General features: G+C 35.0%; 1 protein-coding gene across 4 annotated transcripts in view; it reads right to left on the bottom strand.

Moving 5' to 3' along the window:
• Nucleotides 1–23,955, bottom strand: part of HSD17B4 (hydroxysteroid 17-beta dehydrogenase 4) — an 89,164-nt gene that overhangs the window by 45,147 nt on the left and 20,062 nt on the right. For 2 of the 4 annotated variants that reach the window (XM_025387212.1, XM_025387213.1), the window contains 9 exons: nucleotides 19,542–19,649; nucleotides 19,071–19,130; nucleotides 17,813–17,834; nucleotides 17,672–17,718; nucleotides 16,046–16,130; nucleotides 14,467–14,654; nucleotides 5,339–5,430; nucleotides 2,669–2,693; nucleotides 620–748 (listed from right to left, as the gene is read on the bottom strand). In XM_025387212.1, coding sequence (XP_025242997.1) covers nucleotides 620–748; nucleotides 2,669–2,693; nucleotides 5,339–5,430; nucleotides 14,467–14,654; nucleotides 16,046–16,130; nucleotides 17,672–17,718; nucleotides 17,813–17,834; nucleotides 19,071–19,130; nucleotides 19,542–19,649 — 756 coding nt within the window. Of the gene's footprint in view, nucleotides 1–619; nucleotides 749–2,668; nucleotides 2,694–5,338; nucleotides 5,431–14,466; nucleotides 14,655–16,045; nucleotides 16,131–16,813; nucleotides 16,997–17,671; nucleotides 17,719–17,812; nucleotides 17,835–19,070; nucleotides 19,131–19,541; nucleotides 19,650–21,885; nucleotides 21,969–23,955 lie in introns of those variants that run through there. The other 2 variants (XM_025387211.1, XM_025387215.1) reach the window with 2 other exon arrangements.

The following is a 23,955-nucleotide window of genomic DNA, read 5'->3' as shown; positions in this document are numbered from 1 at the left end:
TCAAGTGCTAAGAGTTCAGCTAACAGAAAGATCAATATACCCTAGACTAACTGGGCAGGTTTTGTTGAACATCTGGGGCTTGAGTTTTTCTAAAGAAGCATTAAGATTAGCAGAGGAGATAAAAGGTAGAAATAGTATGTTAGAAAAGCAGAGAAACAGTAGCAAAGACAAAGCGCTGAAACAAAGCCACATTTATGCCCCAAACAGAAAAGAGCTGAGTCTAAAAAATAAAAAGGCTTAATCTTTTTGAGAAAGAAAGAAAGAAAAATATGGTAAGATTGGGAGCATATGAGTAGATAATGGAAGACTCCAAAACCAACCACCAGCGCGGATGTCAGTGCATTCAGTACAAATGAGTAAACATTTTATGCCATCCATCCCCCAATCACACATAAACCCAAAAAACAGGATAATAATAAAGCTGAAAAATTGACAGTGAGAAATAACATAAATATCTTAAATGTGAAGAGTTCTAATACCTACTAGAGCAGAAAATATGCTATAGATGATTCAAGTGTCTTAGCACTACAGTTAACATAGAAGACAATTCCATAAGAGAAGAAAATGCTTGCTGCCCCTGATTCGCCAACCAGAGCTAACTGATGGGGACGCTCTTTACCTTGGATACTCTGAGGCTTGCTGGCATTCTCAAAGTCACAGATCTTCTTCCAGTTAGCCTTCACTGCCTCAGGAGTCATTGGGTGATTCTTTTGTCTTACAATAGCTCCAAGAGTCCTCTCCCAGCGTACTGGTTATAGAAACAAAACTAACATACTGAGCACGTAGTTGAGACACAGAAAGTAAGACGCATAAGAACCCTTTCATTTTTTAAGAGAACGGAAATTCAGAAAAAAAGGGATTCTAACTCCTAAAGAGTTTGACTATAACCCTTAAAATGAAATTTTCCTAACAAACGCATTAGGATAATTTAAAGATAAATTTGAAGCCGAAGGGAAAAATTTCTCCTCTAACTATGCTAGACAGTACTAAAGGTAGAATGTTATGCTGTATGTGAAAAGGTTTAATTATATAATAATCACATCAAAAGACGGACTTTACGACCACAGATCCCCCAAGTAATATACTTCATTCTTCTTGTTTACAAAATGAAGATAACTGAATAGAGCTTTGCTGAGTTAGCAAACTGAAGATTAATAGTAAATAATAGGTCAAAGACTTCAGTTAACAAAAAATTAGTGTAACAGGTGGCCCCAAATAATTCTCCCTTACCTTCTCTTTGCTCTACCTCTATTTCCACAAGAAGTCAGTTAGAATGCACAGATTCATAAAAACCATTACTGCTGCATAAGGAGAATTTTTAACATTGTTTTCTTTTTAAAAACCAGAGGAATAAATAACTAATAACCTTATTTAAACATAATAGTCAGACATTGATGATTGTTAAACTGAAGATTTGTCTTTGGGAATGACAGAAATGCCTGTGTCTAGAGCTTTCCTATTGATAAAGTGCCAGATATAGCTTTTACTGTAAAACCTTATGTTCCTTTTTTAAATGAATGTAATAAGACACTCAAAAATGCTTCAAGAATATAAGCCACTTTAACAGAGAAAATGACCATTAATTCTAAAAATATTATACTACTACAGCAATGCCCTCCAGAGATAGCAACTTTTTAAATGATTCAGTTAATTGGATTAATTTTGATACCCATAGCCAACTAAATATAAGTTGAGACACAGACATTTTCACAATTTTTTTTTTTTTTTTTTTTTTTTTTTTTTTTTGAGACGGAGTCTCGCTCTGTCGCCCAGGCTGGAGTGCAGTGGCCGGATCTCAGCTCACTGCAAGCTCCGCCTCCCGGGTTCATGCCATTCTCCTGCCTCAGCCTCCCGAGTAGCTGGGACTGCAGGCGCCCGCCACCGCGCCCGGCTAGTTTTTTGTATTTTTTAGTAGAGACGGGGTTTCACCGTGTTAGCCAGGATGGTCTCGATCTCCTGACCTCGTGATCCGCCCGTCTCGGCCTCCCAAAGTGCTGGGATTACAGGCTTGAGCCACCGCGCCCGGCCTTCACAATTTTTTTAATGCCATAAAGCAATTCTCAAATTTGGAGCTCACAAGGTTTGAGAGATGGGGTAGGAGAGGGTTGAAGCCAAGTAAATTTACTATTGGGCTAAAGCGGAATAATTCCCATAGATCAGCTGCAATTTCTGTCCCAGAAAGTTGTCCAGTGTGATTCCTCACTCCCCTTGACATCTCCTACTTCATGGAAGAAAATAATTACATGGGAAAATTGGAGAACTTGCCTGCTGCTCTAGAATAGGCTCAACCCATCTTTTTCCAAAACAGCTTTCCCTCCCACTCATTTCTCTGCTGAAACAGCAAGAACAAGCATGTGGGAAGTCAAAGACATGGGAGGATGATTATCAATATATGCTGTCTGAAGGAATAGCCAGTTCTGAATAAGACAGGACAAGTCCTGAATAAGGACTGCCTACAGGAAGAATAGATAGGGTCTTCAAAGGGCCACAGACCTAAAGCACAATCACAATGTTTAAAAATAACTGTTGCTATAGCAATGTTTAAGTTTGAATGTGCAAGCACTATATCCAATGGTTAGGCATTTGACAAAAATCTTACCTCAACTAGATATGTAGGTTTAAAGATAAGGAAATAATCTATACAAACCAAAAACTGAGAGAGACTTACATTTTCCAATCCATCCTGCTCCAACCTACCAAAAAGAGGGGGGAAACATTATACCATCTAATGTGAAATCACTAATACAACTTTTTTTTAATTAAAAAAAAGTCAGCTCCTTTACTATTACAATTCAAGGTGACGGGAGATGAAAATAATACAGCTCTATAAAAGTCCACCGGTCTCCATGACTTTGCACTGTTCATGTTATCAGAGCACAAACATAAAACAGCACAATGAAGTAGAAATGCATGTAATAGAAAAGAATGAATCTGATGTCAGAGACCAAGACTTGACACAAATTTGTCTGACTACCCTGGCCAAATTATGTGACCTACCTAAATCCAAGTTTCCTCAAATGTAAAATAAAAATGACAGTACATATTTCATGTGGTTACCATGAAGCAAACAATACAAATAGTACACTGCCTAGCATATCATGAGATCAAAATAAATGTCCCTCTTGAAGGACCTACTGAATTACAAAAAAACCAAAACCAAATAAAAAGAGCATTTGACTTAGTGAACTACATATACTCATTTTAATGAAACATCTGTATGCACAGATAAGACAAATGCCCAAATAATAACTGCTACCCAGGAAGATCAATTTTTCACTTCTATAATTTTTTCTAGAGATCATTCAAGAAAAATCCTAAAAAAAAAAAAAAAAAAAAGTCTGATGTAAAGAAAATCTGTTTGTCATGACTTCAAACACCACAACTACAGTGTGCCCAAACTTACCACAAAAATGTCACATGCATAAGATAGAAGAAACGTATCAGCAGACATCTTAGTGGCTCTAAGTTCAAGGGTGTGGCTTTTCATCACCCTTTGCCTCTATATTAATATGCCTACATCTTTTATGATACAACCAGTCAGCCTTGATATAGTTACAGTAGACAAATCAGCAGTGGTTTTGATATCAGGCAAAATAACCACCACTTTTTACTGTATTTTGGAAGTGAAGTAATAAGTTATAAGCTCCTCTCAGGTGCTAAAAATGATTGCTCCAGCTGAGCCAAAAATATTTCTATCTGCCACTCTAGATATCTATCAGAACTTCAAAAAGTGGCAATTTACTCCCAAGGTTTAAATCAGGATGTTATGCACATCTCGTAGTATATTTTATCAATCATGCATGCCAAATGTTCCTCACTAAAAATGTTCACAATATAGTAAACGAAAACAGCAACATAACAAAACTTCATCTGCAGCATGATCCTAATTGTCTGGGTGTTTTGGTGTATAAAACGCCTGTCTAGGCCGAGCGCGGTAGCTCACGCCTATAATCCCAGGACTTTGGGAGGCCAAGGCGGGCAGATCATTTGAGATCAAGAGTTCGAGACCAGCCTGACCAATATGGTAACCCCGTCTCTACTAAAAATTTAAAAATTAGCTGAGCTTGGTGGTGGGTGCCTGTAATCCCAAATACTTAGGAGGCTGAGGCAGGAGAATCACTTGAATCCAGGAGGCGGAGGCTGCAGTGAACCAAGATCATGCCACTGCACTTCAGCCTGGGCAACGGAGCGAGACCCCATCTCAAAAAAAATAAAAATTAAAACACATATCTAATAAAAGACTGGAAGGAAATACATAAAAATATTAATACTAGTTCTCTCTGGACAGTGATAATGTAGGCAATTTTTATTTTATTTTTTATATGTTCTTATATATTTGAAATTTTCACAAACAGCACATACTATTTTTCTTCACACAGTTAGTAATAAACATACTTGTAAAAGATAAATAGTTTTTAAAAATTCCTTAATGAGGTAAAAGAACAGCAGGCAAAATTTTGGATTACAGATGCCTTGATATTATTAAATTTTCCTCTTCTATAAAATAGAGTTGTAAAGTTCTTTCTACTTCTAATATGCCACAATTCACATTCAATGAGTCTGATTAGGAAAGTGGAGGTGCATATCTCTGCTTAGAGATATGTAGACTGTTTTTTTTTCCTTAACTTACCCATCAGCTTTTCATTCAAATGAAATAAGCTAATATATCCCTCACTTTAAATTGAGCCAAATTTCATCAAACAGTGAACAATGGATCTCACTGCATGATGGGATTATGTGCGGATAATTATTTTTATAATAAACATTTAAAGCTTTGAAATAAAGAAAAATAGAGAAGTTTACTTTTTATGTAAAAATAAATAATGTTATATTTATTGACCTATCACACAAGATTAAATTCCTGCTATACTGATAATTAAAATTGGTGGGTGGTGCTATGTATTAGGCCCTATGCCAAGGGTTTAAAATATGACTTGTAGTTATCACAAGGAACCCCAGAAAACTAAAGCTCAGGAAGGTCAAATCAGCAATTCCCAGAATAAGAATTCAAAATCTGGCCTGGTTAACTCTAAACTCCAAGCTTCATCTTTCCACTTTATCACTCAGCTTCTTAAATAATGAAATTTCCCACATTTTGACTGAACACATCAAACCAGCCACATTTCCATTTGGTAGGAATGTTCCAAATGTAGAACTAAGTGAAAACAGAATTTATAAAGTTGCTATTACTTTCCAAAAAATGGGTATTAGTCACCACTTTTAATTATAACATAGAGACAATATTTTAAAATATACAAGTGATGTCCACTGGTGCAGATTTTTACAAATATAAGCAACTGGAGAAAACTAATAAGAGAAAACAGGAAGGTGCAAATACCTCAAACAAGCCACCATTCTCCTCACAACTCTCGTGACAAAGCCAAAGGACAAGCGGTGCCACATACTCTGGCTTCAGAGCTTCCACGAGATCTGAAATAAAGAATATACACATAACCTTATCAATCATTTTACTTTCTAATAATTTCTTATAAAAATTATAGGTAATTCAGAGACCTTTAAAATAAGAACAAAATTAGTATGTACATAACTAGTTTAACATTTAAGGCTTTGGGAAGAACTTTTTTTAATCTCAACTGAGCCATTTCTAAAGGGCTCTCAAGCTTCTAAAATTGTAAGTATCAGACACACCTTTCCAAGATGAGTAACATATCAACACTGTTCACAAGAAGAAAAGTTAGAACTGCCTAGACAAAGATTGGTGAGCAAAACTGTATTTAACATGAGAAACTTGGGTACCATTCATTCCCAAAATTATTCTATTCTCCCAGCTATTAACAAGAATCTAGAAAATCACAAAACAGCCTAGACCACTATAGTGGCAGAAAATGATTGAGAGTGCTGAATTCTAACCACTAGACCACCAGGGAAGGCAGATAATGATTGAAATAGACCTTGCAGATATCACTGATGAGGGCACAAAGTGTAAAAACTACTTTCCCATTGCATATGTTACTTTTTTGACTTTTTAAAAACTAAAATATACTAGTTATACATATTCTGAAGGTACATGTGATATTATGATGCCTTATACACTGTGTAATGACCAAATCAGGGTAACTGGTATATCCATCAACTCAAACATTTATCTTGTCTTTGGGTTAAGAACATTACAAATCTTCTCTTCTAGCTATTTTGAAATACACAATAAATTATAGTTAACTATAATTTCTCTATTGTACTATCAAATACTAGAATTTATTCCTCCTATCTAACTCTACTTTCGTAGTCCTTAACCAACTTCTCTTTCCCATTGCACTCTTTCTGTGAGTAGCTTGGTGAAGCAGAAAGGTGCTACATGAGAACATGAAGAGTTGGATTCTAGTACTGAACCTGCTATGCAAGCAACTTAAGAACATGAGTCCATCATTCAACTTCCCTAGGCCTCTATCTTCATTAATAAGCTAGTAATTTAAATACTTCCACTTGCTATTCCACTAAGCTGTTCCAAGGCTCCAATGAGATACAATTTGTATCTTTCAATACCTTAAATACCATAGAATTTTATCTAAAAGATCAAATAAATGCAAAAAATGTGAAATGACAAAATACAATTTTGTATTAATGTGTTAAAGTAAAAAAGATGGTGTATATAGTCCCTGTAAATTAAAAAGTAGTTGCAAAAATTCTTCACTTTATAGCCTCTAAAAGCTCTCAAAGTACACAAGCATTCCAATGGCACCCTGTTTTCCATTTTTCATCATATGCATGAGGAAAAAACGAAAGGAAGACTCCAGCCATCTCAAATTGTACAATGAAATAAATTATTAACTTAAATACCCATTCATCTCAATACATAACATTGCTCACATTTCCCATATATCTATTGGCAAAACTGAATGCTAAAGGATATTTATGTACAGGGATTTGGATATTTGAGTTGACTAACTTCAAACTGAATGCAAAATAAGCACATCTATAAAATGCAACAGAGTATCTATTACCTTAGGTGAGAAAAAAGAAAAGAACATAAGGCACATAGAAAAAAAATATGTCTGTCTTGCAGTTTATGTATTATCGCTAATAATATAAGCAAATATTCTTGCTTTCCAGTTCATTCTCAAACTCCTAGGTTAGCCAGCATCTATTAAACTCAGTTTTATAAATAAAAAACCAACCTCAAGAGAGTAAATAAAAGATCAGAGAAGTTCCATAGCTATTAAGATACAAAGTTATATGACACCAAAAATAGAAAGGTTTACTTACTTAACCCAGTGTTTCTTCCACAATACTAGATGTCAGGATATCTAGCATTACAGTGAGCCAACTACTCTTGAGGAATGCTTCTGCTTCCAGAAATGAGATCCTTTTAAAGCATTACTGAGATAAAAAAGGTATCCTCCAACCAGGAAAAAAAAAAAAAAAAAAAGAAAAGAGTCCCTAGTGCCTAAGAATGATACAAATAACAGTACTGATACCTAGGTACTCAGAGGTAGGCCAGCATCAAGATGGGGTCCTAAACTTAAACTGTTCTACACTGAACTTCAACTTTTAAGGAAGACTGAAGCAGACCAAAATTGGCTATGCCTCCTGGTAACCAGCAGTAGCAAAGACAGATCCTCTCTGAAGAAAACATTGCCAATTTAGAACACAGAACAAACACGGAATAAGATCAGGTAAAGAGCTAGTAATTAGAAATCATGAAGGAAAGCCACTATGAGAAAAAGTTAAAGAAACAGCAGATTTAAACTACAATGGAATAGAAATGTTGGAATTTAAAATATAAAGAAAAGTTAACTATTAATTAGCATTTGTACCCTTCCTGACTCAACAATTTTACTTCAAAGTACATATCCAAGAAAAGTTATTGTTCTTGTTATCCAGAACACACGTACAAGAATAAAAGCAAATTAATTAAAAAGCAACACATATGTTCATTAATAAGAATTAAATAAATTCACATAATAGTCTTGCCGCAATAAAATTGAATGAGCTACAGCTATATATAAATCTTAGAGCCCTAAAATTGCATGGAAAGACAAAGTACAATTCCCAAAAATTTTTTTAAATGACAAATGTCATAAAGATCAAAAACAAGAAAACCAAACAATAAAGTGTTTGTCCATGTAATTTTTATTTAAAAAAAATTAAAGGTAAGGGAATGAATATTCTCTTTAAGTGATTACCTCTTTGGGGAGGAAATGGGGTGAGGTAAAAAGGTAACGAAAATAGACACAAGTTATGGAAATGCTCCAGTTGGGGGGCCGCATGACAGCATGTCATCAAGATGATCTTCAATGACTCCCATGTCCTTTAATTTATCCCTTGTTGTAGTCCTTTTTCACAGTGTACCAAGGCTAGTCTGTGTGATCAATAGGATAGGACAAACGTGATGGTACATCTCTTCTGAAATAGGTTATAAAAGACACTGCAGCTTCTGTCTTGGTGGCCCTCTCTTTCAAATCGTTAGCTCTGGGGAAAGCCAGCTGCCATGTCAAAAGCAGTCCTATGGAGAAGGCCACATGGTGAGAAACTGAGGCCTCCTGACAACAGATAGGAAGGAACAGAGGCCTCTTGGCAACTACCATGTGCACAAATGATCTTGGAAGTAAATCCTCCAAGCCAAGTTTTCAAATGACTACAGTGCCAGCAAACATCTTCATTAAAACCGCATTAAAGACCTAGAAGCAGAACCTCCTAGTTAGGCTAAAATTCCTAGTGACCCCAGAAATTGAGTGAGATAATAAATGTTTGCTGTTTTAATCCACTAAGTTTTAGAGTAGTTTACTACACAGCAGGAAATAACTAAAACAGCTTCGAAAGTTAGTTTCTGGATACTCATTATAGGGTTTGATTTTATTTCATGTAAGAAACATGTAAGTTATACACATTATTTTTCATGTATCAAGTATATTTCAAAGGGGAAATGAAATAGCAAAAATGTCTCCATACATTACTCATAATATCTGGTTCTTTAACAAATAATTCCTTTAATTGCCCATAAGGAAATATTTTAGAGGAGGAGAAGAAAAGCTTCAGGTCAAAATAAATTTTCAGATATTCTAAACTGTAAAAGAGTAAGAAAAAAGCAGAATAAAAATAATGGAATTATAGGACTAGAAACAATAGTCCCAAAATTAAAGGAAATTTTAAAATGATCTATAACTCTCTTACTTTGTGGAAGAGAAAACAGATCCAGAAAGATTAAGTCATTTGTCTAAAGTAGACTTTATTTTCTAAACTTCTTTTACTACAGCATGGTAGGCATAAAGGATTAAACATTTACTTAACGGTTTAGTGGTCCAGATCTGTTCAAATAAATGGCAGCATATTCCCAAAGAAAAACAAATTTAAAACCTAAAGTTTTAAGTACTTTCTTGAAAATGTACTGCTTCCCAAAGAGTCTAGAACCCACAGCAAAAAGTGACTAAAGGTAGAAATCTAACAAAGGGATGATCAGCACAAATTCTAACTAGTGGTTTGTCTCTTGATATGAAGCAGGGGGGTAGAAAGAAGGTACAAAGTTAGATGCAAGTTACTGGCAATGTTCCAATTCTTGGGTTGAGAAGTGAGTTTATGAATATTCGATACATTTTTATGCTTTACTTCTTGTATCTATAACCTATACTGTTTTGTGCCTATATAGTATCATACTTAAAAGGAAACAAATAAAGTGTATATCTTTCACATAACATGATTCTTTAACAAGAATTCCTTTGACATGACCATGAGAACATAAAGAGTTTTTAAAGAATACGAGGCTTTAAAAATGGTTCTGCTGTCAAGGAAACGGGAAAAAAATTAGATCTCAGGTCCAAATAGGTATTCTACACTAAAGAAAATTGGTTAGACACAGCTCTTGGCAAAGGCTGCAAAGTACTGCTGTAGTATTACAAGTCCCAAGTTCTAAAATGAATGTTAGTTCAAATATGGAAAATAAATGGTACTGTAAGTATTTGCGTTCCATCGAGTAGCTAATTTTAAAATAATTCCATCAATTATTTTGTACCATTTCACAGAAGCTACTTTTAAAGTATTATGTAAATCTTCTTTTCAGAAATATATAAAAACCAAGAGTACCAAAACCTACAGTTCTCCATAGTCAACTAAGATATATATATATATGTAAAGAGAGGTAGGCTCTCAATTATCCATTTAAATTTTTAAAGAAAGTTGAAAGACTTACACTATCTCATTCCAAGACTTAATATAAAACTAGAATAATCAAAACATCCTGATATTGCTGAAAGGACAGGCGCACAGATCAATGGAATAGAACACAGAAGCCAGAAATAGACCCAGGGGTAAGTATTCGATTGATTTTCCACAAAGGTGCAAAGACAACCTAAATCAAGAATGAAGAATAGTCTATAGAACAAAAGAACTAGATTCTTGAACAAACAAACAGCTTTTTTTCTTTTTAAGGCACGGTCTCAGTCCTTTACCCAGGCGGGAGCGCAGTGGTGCAACCATAGCTCACTGCTGCCTCAAATTCCTGGGCTCAAGAATCCTTTCACCTCAGCCTTCCAAGTCGCTGTGACTACAGGCACAAACCACCCTGTCCAGCTTGACTTTTTTTTAAAAAGGGAAGATGAACTATTATGCGTTAAAGGAAACTTAAGAGCTATAACAACAAAAATGCCTGTGGACCTTGTTTGGATCCTTAGCGGAATAAACCAACTCTAAAAATATCTCTTTCAAGACAACTAGAAAATTTTAATATGAATTTGGTATTAGGGGATATTAGCAAGTTATTTTGTTTGGTTATGATAATGGCATTGTGGTTACGTGTCCATATCTGTTAGATATTCATTTCCAAGTGTTCATTAGGTGAAATACAATGTCTAGGATTTACTTTGAAATACTGCAGAAGAAAAAGGAGAAGGTGATCAAAAAATGAAACAAAATTGGCTGTTGACCATTTGCTGAAGCTGAATAATGGGTACAAATGGTTCTTAACTTTCTTTACTCTTATGTATATTAGAAAGCTACACAAAAAAGTCTTTTTTTACACAAAGAAACTATGACCATAAAAAGCATTTTTTTTAATTATGGAACATGAATAAGGTAAAATATAATGCAACCATTAAAAGATACCCTGCACTATTTTATTAAATGGGAAAATGTTCATGATATGGGAAAAGAAAAGATAATAATAATTAGACTTCCAGTCTGCACTCCAACATAAAAAGAGCTTGGAAGTTGTTACTTCCATCCTCAAACCAAGATAAAAGCTTAACAAGCTAAAAATCAACAACTCTGCTTATCGGCACCAGAGAATTCAGGTCACAGGGCAAATCACCATCGGGAAAACTGGAGACACAGGCAAACGCAGAAAACCCAGCTTCCTGGGAACAGAAGCCTCCAGAGCCCAAGCAGTTAGAACACTTAAACAGTAACTGATAAACTGCTAGAGGCGGAATGTGGACTTGTTTCATCTTAGGAGGACCCAAACTTAGGAGGGGACTCCAATACTTCTATAAGTTTTACCTCCAAAATTTCCCCCTACATAGTGAAGATCAGAGAAAAATCCCCTCATGCTTTGGAGAAGAAAAGGGGAAAGAAACCATTCTGAAATATGCCCAGAGTATTCTGTTCCACTTAAGGCCTGCTCAAGAGACACTACTTTACTAGAGCCTTGTCTGACCTAGGGGAAGAGTGATTAGACAATTGGAACTTCTCTAGCTTTCCCATCTCAAATACGGGAAGGAGAAGAAAAAAAAGCTAAAAAACTCTTCCGAAGGTACCAACCTAGGACTCTGACCCACTAAACAAAATGGAGATTTAATAATAAGAGTATACAACACTTCCCCTCCCCAATACCTTTCCATTCCATCAACAGGGCTCCAGTATAATAACAATTACAAGTGAGAGCTTCAAGATACAAACTCTATTTAACAAAGAGTTTCTAAGGAAACTCAAAGACAACAGAGTATAAAAAAACAAGAACAGAGAGGAAGCAGAAGCCTCTGATACCCATAGCTATAGTAAATAATAAACACGGCCTAATTCCTAACGAGATAAACATAAAACCTCACACTAAAGGCCTATTAATCTCACTTGCTATTACTCAATAGCATTATTTTTTACTTTCAACAAAAAAATTGCAACCCATGTTAAAAGGCAAGAAAAAGCATAGGCTAAAGAGACAAACATTAGAACCTGATTCATATATGGCAGAGATTTGGAGATTACTAGACAAGGAATTTAAAATAACTATGATTACTATGCTTAGGGCTCTAATGGAAAAAGTGAATAATACACAAGAACAGATGGTTACTTTAAGCTGAGAGATAAAACTCTAAAAAAGAATCAAAAGAAAATACTAGAAATCAAAACCACTGTACAAGAAATGAAGAAAGAATCACTGAGCTTGAAGATATGTCAATACAAACTTCCTGAACGGAAACGCAAAAAAAGAATGAGAAAAATGGAACAGAATAAAGATCTAAGAACTGCGGGACAATTACAAAAGATATAACCTGCATACAATGAGAACCCGAGAAGAAGAAAAAGAGAATAAGGAAAAAATATTTGAAGGAATGATGGCTGAGAATTTTCCAAAATTAATGACACGAATCTCAGAGGATACCAGGCAGCATAAATATCAAAAATCTCCACCTAAACACATCATACGCAAACTGCAGAAAACCAAAGATAAGGAGAAAATCTTGCAAGAAGCCAGAGGGGAAAAAAACGCCTTACCTATAGAGGAATAAGGATAAGAATTATGTCACACTTCCTTTCTGAAACCATGTAACCAAGAGGAAAGTGATGTGAAATACAGGCCCATCTCATTGTATTATATTCCACTTTATTGTGCTATGCAAATATTGCGTTTTTCACAAACTGAAGGTTTGTGGCAACTCTACATGAAGCAAGTCTATCAGCGTCATTTTTCCAACAGCATGTGCTCGCTTCATCATTTATCCATATTGGCATTTAACAATAAAGTGGTTTTTAATTAAGGCATGTATATAGTTTAGATCTACACATAATGCTCTTGCACATTTAATAAACTACAGTATACTGTAAACATAACTTTTACATGCACTGAGAAACCAAAACACTTATATGACTTGTTTTACTGCAATCTTAGCTTTATTGTGGTGATCTACAACCAAACCTGCAACATCGCCAAGATATGCCTGTATTTAAAATGTTGAAAGAAAAAAGCCACCAACCTAGAATTCTGTATCCAATGAACTTATCCTTCAAAAGTAAAGGAGATTAAGAGAATAGAAAGACAAGCCACAGACTGAAAAAAAAATTTCTAAAACATGTATCTGATAAAGGACTTGTTTCTAAAATATACAAAGAACCCTTAACATTCAAGAAAACAATCCAATTTAAAAATGAGTGAAAGATGTGAATAGACTTCTCAACAAAAAAGACAAATAAATGCCAAATAAGCACAGGAAAAAAATGCTCAATACCATACGTCACTAGGTAAGTGCAAATTAAAACAAGATATCACTACATATCTATTGGAAAACCTAAAATCCAAAGTACTGACAATAAAAAATGCTGGCGAGGATGTGGAGCAACAAGAACTCTCATTAATTGGTGGTGGGAATGCAAAATGATACAATCATTTTGGAAGACAGTTTAGCAATTTCTTACAAAGCTAAACCTAGTCTTATCATCATAGCATCCAGCAATCACACTCCATGATATGTGCCCAAATGACTTAAAAACTTATGTCTACACAAAAACCTGCACATGAATGTTTATGGCAGCTTTATTAATAAGTGCCAAAAACTGGAAGCAATCGAGATCTCCCTCAATAGGTGTATGAATAAAAAAAACTGTAGTACATTTATACCATGGAATATTACTGAACGATAAAAAGAAGTGAGCTTCAATCTCTGAGAATTCAGGAAGAAAAGGGGAGAGAGAAACAGGTGAAACACAGGGGATTTTTAGGGAAGTAAAACTGTTCTGTATGACACTATAAGAGTGGATACATAACTATATGCATTTGTGAAAACCCATACAATTGTACAACACAAAGGGTGAATCCCAGTGTAAACGATTAACTTTAGCTTATCATAATGGTTCCATACTGGTTCATCAATTGTAATAAATATACCACTCTGACCAAAGATGTTAATAGCAGGGAAAACTGTGGGAGGTAAAGTATATAAGAATTCTCTGTACAATTTTTCTGTAAATCTAGAACTGCTCTAAAAAATAATCTATTTTTACAACAATTATTATGAAACAGGAAGAATATTACCCCATTCCATAAAAAAAAAAAAAAAGACTATCTATACAGAGAAAAAGAATGAAAGTTTTTATCAATGTGGTAGAATTATGGGTCATTTTTTATTTTTTTCCTTTAGGCTTTTCTAAATTTTCCACAATGAACACAATTTACACATAATGCTTTTGAAATTGAAAAAAATAATAATTTTTAAGTATTCAGAAAATTAAATACTTTTGCACAGCTCACTCCACATAGATTTGTAAGTAACAGCACTGAAAAATATAAGCTTGCTTACTAACCTTCAGGCATAACTGTCTGAGTCATCCGTGATCCAGCATTAGGAGCAATGGTGTTACAATGAATGTTGCTTTTTCTGCCTTCAATTGCAAGAGAATTTGCAAGGCCCAGAAGACCCAACTTTGCAGCACTATAATTTGCCTGGCCAAAGTTGCCATATATTCCTGAAGCTGATGAAGTCATAATAATTCTAAAAAGAAAATCAATCTCTCAATATCATCTTTTCCATAATTTGATAACATTGCAACTCCAATTCTGTTTTGGTACTATTGCACCTATCAAAAGCAACTATGTATACTGTCATTAGTTTCTTACAATCATGATTCATGTATCTAAAATAATATTAATATATAAGTAATCTCTCAAAATTCAACTACAAGATTTAACTGTTTTAAAAAGATTTTCTGGCCAGAACCAAATGATCTTACACTTACACTTACACTTAAATGTAAGAATGTATATTCATTATCTATCAAAAACAACAATAAATATTTATAACCATAAAATAACCTGGTAACATACAAGTTAAAATTTTAGCAAGAAATATTAAATCGAACAGTTCTAATTTTTCAGTCCTCATCACTTTGCCTCTCTCCCTTTCTGAATAATATTAAATGCCTCGTTAAAACAATCATCTCAAAATCTGACCCAACCTCACTAACTCTACTTAGGCTAAGTAAAACAAATCATGTCATCTATTCTCAGAAACTGTCAGGACCAGGATAAACTAGAAATCTCCAACAAAAACAGGCATCACAAGCAATTTGCTTCTATTAGGTATGTATGAGCCCTAAATTAAGAGGAATGACCTCAACACTAGAGTGCAAAAGAGAACATGGATTAAGCGTACTAGCACTGCCACAATGAGTTACTTATCTAGGAGCAATCATGAGAGGTCCTACAGTTCTTAAACAGTTGATAAAGACTAACTAATGTCTGACTAGTACCAGTCAGCAGGAAATAGCCATTCATCTCTCCCCAGTTGGGAAGACATGAAATAATATTCAGGTTACAGAATAAGGTATAGCCGAATCCTCAATGTGTGTACTACCTTCTAAAATGCCAGAAACTAAGGCAGGAAGATCACTTGGGCCCAAGAGTTTGAGACCAGCCTGGGCAACAAAATGAGACACCATCTCTACCAAAAAATTAAAAAATTAGCCAGGTGTGGTGGCACATACCTGCAGTCCCAGCTACTTGGGAGGCTAAAGTGGGAGGACTGCTTGAGTCCAGGAGGTAAGGCTGCAGTGAGCCATGTTCATGCCACTGTACTCCAGCCTGGGCAAGAATGAAACCATGTCTCAAAATAAAATAAAAGTTGCCAGAGAACAGCAAGAAAATCTTTAATAACAAAAAGAGGTAAAAAATAAATATAAAGCTGTCCAGCTCAGCCAATCTGTGACTAAGTGATACCAATTTAATGAGGGTATGTGTCAAAACCATATGTTAAAAGCCATATCTAAAGATGTTTTCCTCAATATCATAAATCATTTCACAACACTTCACATCATCTTTCCCTGTACACAAGAACCCTCAGACACAACATCTTCAATCCCCCTTGACAACCACATGCAACTCTACCTTCCGTATTTCTGTTTCTTCATGTGATCCCATGCTGCCCGTGTCACTTGGAATGAGCCCCGCAAATGAACTCTGTGGATTATATCTAAAACAATAAATTATTTTTATTGAATATTTTGTAAAAACTTAGATAAGCATGTCTGAGAATCAACATAAGCAATGTTGTATTTATACAAAGATGTTCATTTTATACCTAATGTATAAAATCACCTACTGTCGCACCCCAATGAGTATTTTGCCTTTGTTTCAGTTATGCTACTAATCGATAGTTCACACCTAGAACTACAACAGCTTTCCTCATAATTTGTAAAATTAATGGAACACCTACATCCAAATATAATGCTATGCCCTTAATTTATGCCTACTTTATATAAAAATTTGCTAATATAAAATCCAAGATTTTTACAAATATAACTGGCACTCAACACTAACATCAGTTAAAGCATAATCATAAACCACATAGCTCATTAAGAAATATTTACAAAATATTCACTAGATCCCTACTGTTACCGTCTGCAAATGAGTTTGTGAAAGAGGCCTGTTTTCACAGATTTCGATCTAATGAAGCACTTACAAAACATTCAGACAGACAACTCTAGATTTTAACTGTCAAACTTTTTAAGCATTCTTAATTTTGTTAAAACAAATGTTTTCCTGTGTATATTAGAAGAAGAATGTAAGAGTGAAAAAAGGAACTAAAAAAAAAGAGAGAGAGAAGGGTAGTCAGGAGTAGTGGGCTTAGTAGGATGGCATCAGAGAAGGAAATACCTCAGTCCCATCGCAGCACCAAGAAAAGCACCAACATAGGCCCCCTTTACCAGCAAATCCTATCTTTCTTAGCTTCTTTTTTATCCCAGTTGTTACAAAGGAAGCAGAAACTAAAAGCTCTTCTTAGCTTAATTGTAAATCAAAGATATTAATTCTTCTTTCAAAAGACAGTCAGGCAATATTCCCCCAAAACACATTCTATAAACAATGATACAACTGTTTCACCTCAGTTGCCATGCCTCCCACTGTCTCAGCCACCACTCTTCATTTTAGTTCTGATGGCCAATGGAAGTAAGGACAAAGAAGAGCAAAAGAGAAAAAAAAAAAACTCTTAACTGTGATTTGTTCATTATCTAAACTCAATCTTTCCAATTCAGACAGAATGGAAAACTTTCCTATTTACTAGAAGCTTCAAAATTATATCCAGGTTTTGTCCTAACCTGTTCTAAGATCGCCATCATTTTTAGTACACTAGACTCCCTTACATATCCTGCTCCTGCTCTTGAGAAAGATTCACACATCTGGATAAGCACATTAAAGGCTGTTAAGAGTTAATACAGCTAGAAAATGCTGACAACCTCTTAAGGAGAAAAAAACGGGAGACGGAAACCTGAAGAAATAAAATCCTTTTAGACAACTTCTAAACAAATGATTTAACATTTTTTAAACGTATTAAATATTTTCTAAAAGAGGCTACTTCTAACTATTTATTGTTTTCAGTACACAGCTTACTCATCATATATACTAGCAGCAAAAGTAGGTAGAAGCAAGTTTTTCCTTAAATGTATAAATTTATCAAATATTAAAAAGGCTAAATGGATAAGTAAGTTCCACAGAGACATATTAAAATCAACTTACCCCAGTCTTCATCACTTATCCTAGCAAAAGAACGATCCCTCAGAATTCTAAAAAATCAATGTTGTATAGGGTAAGAAGAGGAAAGTTATATTTTTTTAAAAATTATATGCACATCACTAAAAATGAAAAAGAAATACTCACCCAGCATTGTTGACCACAACATCTACAATATAAAAAGATCCAGTCACATATAAAAGCAAGCATAGTAGTTTGCATTTGCTTACAACTCACATTTCTCTCAAAACTGGCTTTTTTAACCATGAAAAAGTAAATATAATAGGTAGAGTGCTATTAAAACAAACTCTATACCTACATCAAAAAAATTGACTCACAAAAGCCTAAGTATCACATTATATCAAGCACCTTCCTCTCAAACTAATATCTATAAATTTTCCCACCTCTCTATCAAAATTCTATCCACTTATTTATAGAATTAGCTACTGTACAACTCTTAGGTTCTAAGGAATCAGAATCATAAGCCGTTCTACACTTAACCTCAGAATTCACTTAGCAAGTTAAAGTTAGATTTTTTCCTTGCCACTCAAAAGTAAAAGGCCCAAAAAGAAAACCATTAGAGTTACAAACTGATGCCTTATCTTGATACATAATTATTTTCTCACTATGAATGAAAATAATTACTTTTTAAGGTTCAGCCCTCTTGTGGCTATTTTCACCCTATGATTTCATATTTTTGTGGTTTCTATCCCTGTCAGATGATATGTGAACATGGTTCTTATGAGTTCCATCAAACATAATAAGAAAAATAAATGTGACAGACCAAACAAAAAAGGGGAGAGTACATTCAATTAAGAATAAGTAATGTTTTTCAGATTGTAAACATGTTGGGCTTATCTTCTGTGATGTCTCCATCTAGCAGTTAAATAATCTATTAAGAGTACGTGGGACTAAACTGGGAAGATTAGCTAGAGAAATAACAGACTAAACAATTTATTTCAAATATTTCTTAAAAATTAAGATTTTTATTACAGAGAAATCATCATAAGTAATTTGCAAGATATTGGATCATTTTAATCCAAATTATTATAATTATCCAAAAGAATCCACTGGGTCCTCTATTGCCAAAATATTGGTTTATTTTTTATCTTATAAACATCTTTGAGGTTTAACTGAATTATTTAAAAAAGGACACTGAGTAAATGTTTACAAGTTTTTTAAAGCACTTAAGGTGCAAAAAAACAAACTCAACACTATAGCCATAAACTTGCCACCTCAATGAAGCCCTTTTTGAAATAAGTAAAATAATTAACTTATAAATCAAATTTTAAAATGTGATTATGAGGAAAGAGGTATCTGTTTAGTAAATAAAAGTCAACTTAAAAATATTTTATTAGGAAGGTAGAAGTTGCTCCATAAGAGCCATAACACAAAGAAACATCACCTATTCTTCCAAAAGCATCCAGTGCTGTCTTCACAACCTTCTCTCCTTCTTCCACTGAATCTGAGGGAAATGAAAATTTGTATGAAATTTCAGCAACCTCCCTTCCAAAGGACTTCTAAATTCTGTGGGTCAGAGTACACGACAGATGCTATTCACCCAACAGAACTTAGAACATATCCATATCTACAATAATTTACTAATTATTGTATGTGCTCACTAAGAATTGTAATTATTGTGTGTGCTCACTAAGAAAAATAGTAAACAACAGAACAAAGGTTAGAATCATGAAATAGTCTACATCAAAAGTGTTAAAAATTCTCCCATATATAAAATACGTAGTCAGAGAATTTTGGCAGACTTAGAAAATCATAATTACACTGGAATACTGAGATATTTGCTCAAAGATTATTAATGTGGCAAACAGCATTAGTTGAAGGAAAATAAGTAGTATAGTTCTCTCAAATACCATACCATAGCTGGCCACTGCTTTTCCACCTCTCCTTCTTATTTCTTCAACAACCTTATCAGCAGCCAAGGAGCCTTTACCAACTCCTTTGAAGTCCCCTCCCAAATCATTCACTGTAACGCAAAAACAAACAAACAACAATTAATTATTTTAGACTTCCAATGTGTGTGTGTGTGCGTGCACGCACGTGTGTGTTGAAAATGAAATTCTAATTACTAGCACTTCCCTTCAGTCACCTGCCCAATTCCTTCCTACCCTATCCCATCTTACTAAACACACCACAGGCATTTTCAAAACATTCCTCTTCATTTTTGAATACAGACATAAATAAACAGCAAAAATATTTAAACATGGGTTCTTCTCACGACATTTTTAACTATGCAGTGTTTTTCCTCTTTCAAAAAGTAAAAAAGCCTGGGCATGGTGGTTTATACCTGTAATTCCAGCACTTTGGAAGGCTAAGGTGGGAGGACTGCCTGAGCTTAGGCGTCCAAGACCACCAGCCTGGGCAACATAGCAAGATTTCATCTCTACTAAAAACCAAAATAATTAGCTGGGCATTATGGCATCTAGCTGTAGTCCCAGCTACTTGGGAGGCTGAGGTGGGAGGATTGCTTGAACCTGGGAAATCAATGCTGCAGTGAGCTATGATCATGCCACTGCACTCCAGCCTGGGCAACAGAGCAAGATCCGATCCAGAAAAAAAAAAGGAGCAGGGAAGAAAAGTTAAAAAAAAAAAAAAAAAAAAGATTCAACCCACTTTTCAGCAAAAGAAAAGAAAAAATGTGAAAATCACTTTAAGATTAAATACACAGGAAAACAAAACTACTCTAAAATCGATCAATCCTACTTCCACGTCTTTATCCAAAACAACTGAAATCAGAAGAAAAACTGACTTGAAATTCTCTTCAAATATCAAAGGATATTAGCACTCCAATGTTCACTGCAACACAATTCACAATAGCTAAGATGTGGAAACAACCTAAATGTCTGTGGATAGATGAATCAATAAAGAAAATGGGGTATATACATGCAATGGAATAGTATTCTGCATTTAAAAAGAATAAAATACTGCAATATGTGATAATATGAATACATTCTGAAGACACTATGTTAAAAGAAATAAGTGAGTCACAAAAGGACAAATATAGGCATGATTCTACTTATGTGGGGTATCTAAAATATCAAAACTCATAGAATCAGAAAATAGAATGATGGTTGCCAGGAACTAGGGAGATGCTGGAAATGGAGAGTTGCAAACCAATGGGTATAAAGTTTCAATTACATTTGGCTGGGTGTAGTGGCTCATGCGTGTAATCCCAACACTTTGGGAGGCTGAGGTGGGGGGGATCACCTGAGGTCAGGAGTTCAAGATCAACCTGGCCAACATGGTGAAACCCCGTCTCTACTAAAAATACAAAAATTAGCTGGGCGTGATGACGCACACCTGCAATCCCAGCTACTCAGGAGGCTGAGGCAGAAGAATCGCTTGAACCCAGAAGGCAAAGGTTGCAGTGAGCTGAGATCATGCCACGGCACCCCAGTCTGGACAGCAGAGTGGAAACTCTGTCTTAAGAAAAAAAAAAAAAAGTTTCAATCATGCAAGATAAATAAGTTCTAGAGATCGGCTATACAACATACCTATAACAATACTATATTGTACACTTAAAACCTTGTGAAGAGGATAGATCTTGTAAGTATTCTTACCACAATAAAAAAGTTTTTAAAGATTAAGCATACAATGTTGAAATATCTTCTCCATAAGAAAGTCTTTATGTATAAGAATGGTGATTTTAAAAGCAACAGGCATGAGCTTAAAATATTAAAAAATAGTATTTTAAGTTTTTACAACATACACAGTGTCTAAAATGAAAGAAATAAAAACTATTTATCAAAAGAGGTCAAAAATTACATACAGAACCAGGACATGTTTAGTCACTAATTTATACCATAACTCCATGTTCGTATGTTTAACACCTGATCACACTTACCATATAACATCTCCCTATATCCAAGTATATATTTACAAACATTGAGAATTTACTACTTGCAAGAAAATCTACAGAGGAACACACAAATGTGTAAGAATGGTGTTTGCCCTCAAAGAGTTTATTATTTATTGAAAATTAAGTATGTGACGGTGACAGTGATACACAGATTTTAGCATAAAGCATATATCCAAGCCAACATAATCAAACAAGAACAAATAACAAAGTTAATTTACACAAGAATTTATGAAAAAATTTACAAAATAACATGCAAAAACTAATAAAAAGATACATAGACAAATGCCAAATAACTTGGAAAAACAGAACTTAAGAGAATTATTTGAAAATAACTTGGAAAAACAGAACTTAAGAGAATTATTTGAAACAAAGAATCTGCATTGTGAAATGATCTTCTCCATAGGGTTACTGCAGAGATTTTGAAAACTATATCAATAAAAAAGTTACTAATTAATAAACAGCAGAATTGTATACATGAAAATGTAATAGTTATGATTAACACAATTTTTTGAAACAAGATTTTTTTTTCTTCTGAAAAATTGCTCTTTTTAAAACTGGAGTGCGGGTTGACAGTGGAACTGGATAAATAGGTAATGGGATAATATGGAGAAAAAGCCAATGCCTAAAATCAGCTAAGGCATATATATTTTCACTTAACTTTTTGAAAACAGGAAATGAGTTTTTCAAAATGCGGACTGAGATTTTTTTCTGACAGTATAATATGATGTCTTATTGCAAATAAAAATGTTACAAAGACACAAAAATAATAGAAAGAGGCTTATATTACCCCTTAACAGACGGAAAAAAGTGTTAGGATTCTCAAAACACTGAATTCTTATTAACTGTTCATTTCAATGCAATTATTCAAATGACAGGAAACAACCAGTTAAAAAATATCAAGATTTTAAGACGGCTAACAGTCTTTTATGACCCTTTTTAAGCACAAGAAAGTTCAAAAGCAAGTTAGAATATGTGATACTTAAGTGAAGAAAGCATTGTTTGATTGTGCAATGAAACACTACCCCCAAGTGGAAATTTTACAAACCGCAACCAGGCAGGCAAGCATTGAAAGTTGGATAAATAATTTATTGAGATCAATCATGGGCAGTTAAATAATATTGAGGTAAATTTATCTCAAACAAATCTCCACATTAGAGGCCACTAAATTGACACTGACCCATTCAGCAATCCCACTATCACCAGAGCAAAATCACAGAAATTAAAATCTTAACTAGAAAAACACTGGTTAGACGTCATCAAGATGGCCAACTGGAGGTGCCCAATCCTTGTCTCCTCTGCAAAGAAGGACCAAAACAACAAATAACAGCGCTTCAGGCAGAATGTCTAAGGGAGAACATGACAATTCAGCAAGGAAGTGACAAAAACCTTCTGAGGCAAAGAAACTCGGCATGGCAGCTTAGAGGGGGAAATGAAGCCTCCAGATGTAATCAGCTTAGAGCTGAGAGGGACTTCCTATTGTGGGTAAAAGGTTAAGTGGGAGATACCTAAGAGTCACCATTACCATCACAAATACCTGCAATCCTAGCTACCGAAGAGTTCCACAGTTCTCACAGACCCTGAGCTCAGTAGAGGGACCTTCCTGGAGTATAGACTGCTGAATTGCTCCTTAAAAGGAACACAAGCTGAGTCCTCCCCATCCCATGAGACCCAAGCTGTTACAGTTCGACCCCATTTTAGGAATGGAACCACTGCTGGTGTGCATTCTGACCTGGAGGCCAATAACCCAAACATCTCCATATCCTAGGGGTGCCATCTGTCATCATCCCACCATGCCCACACAGAAGGCTGCAGGATCATGAACCCAGCTAGTTTCAGTGGTACCACTATGACCTCAGTCCATGTAGCACCCTACACTCCAAAAACAAAAACAAATATTCAAGTACAATGGGGACACTGCCACCAGGAAGAGAAGGCTGACATATGCATTCCCCAGAGACTAAGAATTAGCCTGGCCAGCATCTATCGCCTCAAGCAACCATGATCTATCTAGCAGTAGAGAGAAACCATGTGCCACATGTGCCCCATATGGACCAAGACAACTGACACCACCAGCAACCCTTCCCCCTCCCATGGAGGATCTACCATGCACCATGCTCACTCACCAGGGACTGAGAACTAACCCATCTGGCAATCCCTCTTCCCAGCAAAACCGTGCCACTGTCTCCACAAACACCAAAGTCAAGGCCACTGAGGCACATACAGACATTGCTGATGTTGATTACAGCCAAAAAAATCACAAGGCAATTATACTTCTGTGCCCAACCAGAAGCTAAACCAAACACCCAACCTAACTGATATACAGAGAAAAAAGTCTTTCCCTACAAAAGTTACTTCATAAAAGTGGAAGATACGACTGTTCTACTAGACACACAAATATCAATGTAGGAACAAA

This window comes from Theropithecus gelada, chromosome 6 (assembly GCF_003255815.1).
Source record: "Theropithecus gelada isolate Dixy chromosome 6, Tgel_1.0, whole genome shotgun sequence".
In the NCBI taxonomy this organism is placed as follows: Eukaryota; Metazoa; Chordata; class Mammalia; order Primates; family Cercopithecidae; genus Theropithecus; species Theropithecus gelada.
Note: the sequence above shows the minus strand (reverse complement) of the source record. Positions and strands in the feature narration are given on the sequence as shown.